The sequence below is a fragment of the Arachis ipaensis genome, chromosome B03 (genome assembly GCF_000816755.2).
Source record: "Arachis ipaensis cultivar K30076 chromosome B03, Araip1.1, whole genome shotgun sequence".
Lineage (NCBI taxonomy): Eukaryota > Viridiplantae > Streptophyta > Magnoliopsida > Fabales > Fabaceae > Arachis > Arachis ipaensis.
In genome coordinates, this window is record NC_029787.2 from 1,260,619 (window position 1) to 1,261,301 (window position 683).

General features: G+C 23.6%; 1 protein-coding gene across 1 annotated transcript in view; it reads right to left on the reverse strand.

Moving 5' to 3' along the window:
* Window positions 1–440, reverse strand: part of LOC107634142 — a 2,999-nt gene extending 2,559 nt beyond the window's left edge. The window contains exons 1-2 of the mRNA XM_016337718.2: window positions 363–440; window positions 185–236 (exon numbers count right to left, since the gene is read on the reverse strand). Of these exons, the coding sequence (XP_016193204.1) occupies window positions 185–236; window positions 363–400 (90 nt within the window). The 5' untranslated portion in view covers window positions 401–440. The remainder of the gene's footprint in view (window positions 1–184; window positions 237–362) is intronic.

Consider the following 683-nt stretch of genomic DNA (forward strand, 5'->3'; position numbering starts at 1 on the left):
AATTAAAATAAAAAAAAGTTGGTATAGAGATTTAATTAAAAATTTGATAAAATTATAAAGATTAACAAAATAATTAAACTTAGAAAAATAATAGTCTAATATTGAAATGTTCAAAATATAATTTTCAAATTAATTATTGACATATCTAAAGTAATTAAGAATTTAACGAAGAAATTATGCTCACCTTCCAAACCATTAGGCCAATATCAAATTGTTTGCTATTCCAAACCATCTGTCTACATTTTTATTATAATTATTATGTGAGATAATAAAGAGAAGAAAATTATTGGGGGTTTGAAAAAATTAATAATAAATAAATTGGAAGATAAAAATAAAAAAATTGGCTTAGCAATAATACTTACTGTCCAGTAAGTGAAGAACCTAGGATTGCTGTCTCCATATAATTCTGGACTTACCTGAAAGTGTTATTATGGTTGTTTCAGCCACAATAATCAATAATAAATAATAATTCTAAATTTATCGTTAAATTACTCATATCAAAAGTTTAAGCTAGTAGAAGAAAGCATTATGAATGACTATATCTCTATTAAGTCCTCTCAAGCAAGAACCTCTTTTGAATTTGTTTAATTTTTGTATATGTTTTTTTTTTCTTTTTTTTATGCTATTTTTTTAATTTTGGAATTCTCCAATGATCAAACTCTAGATCTTTCGGACATAGAGCT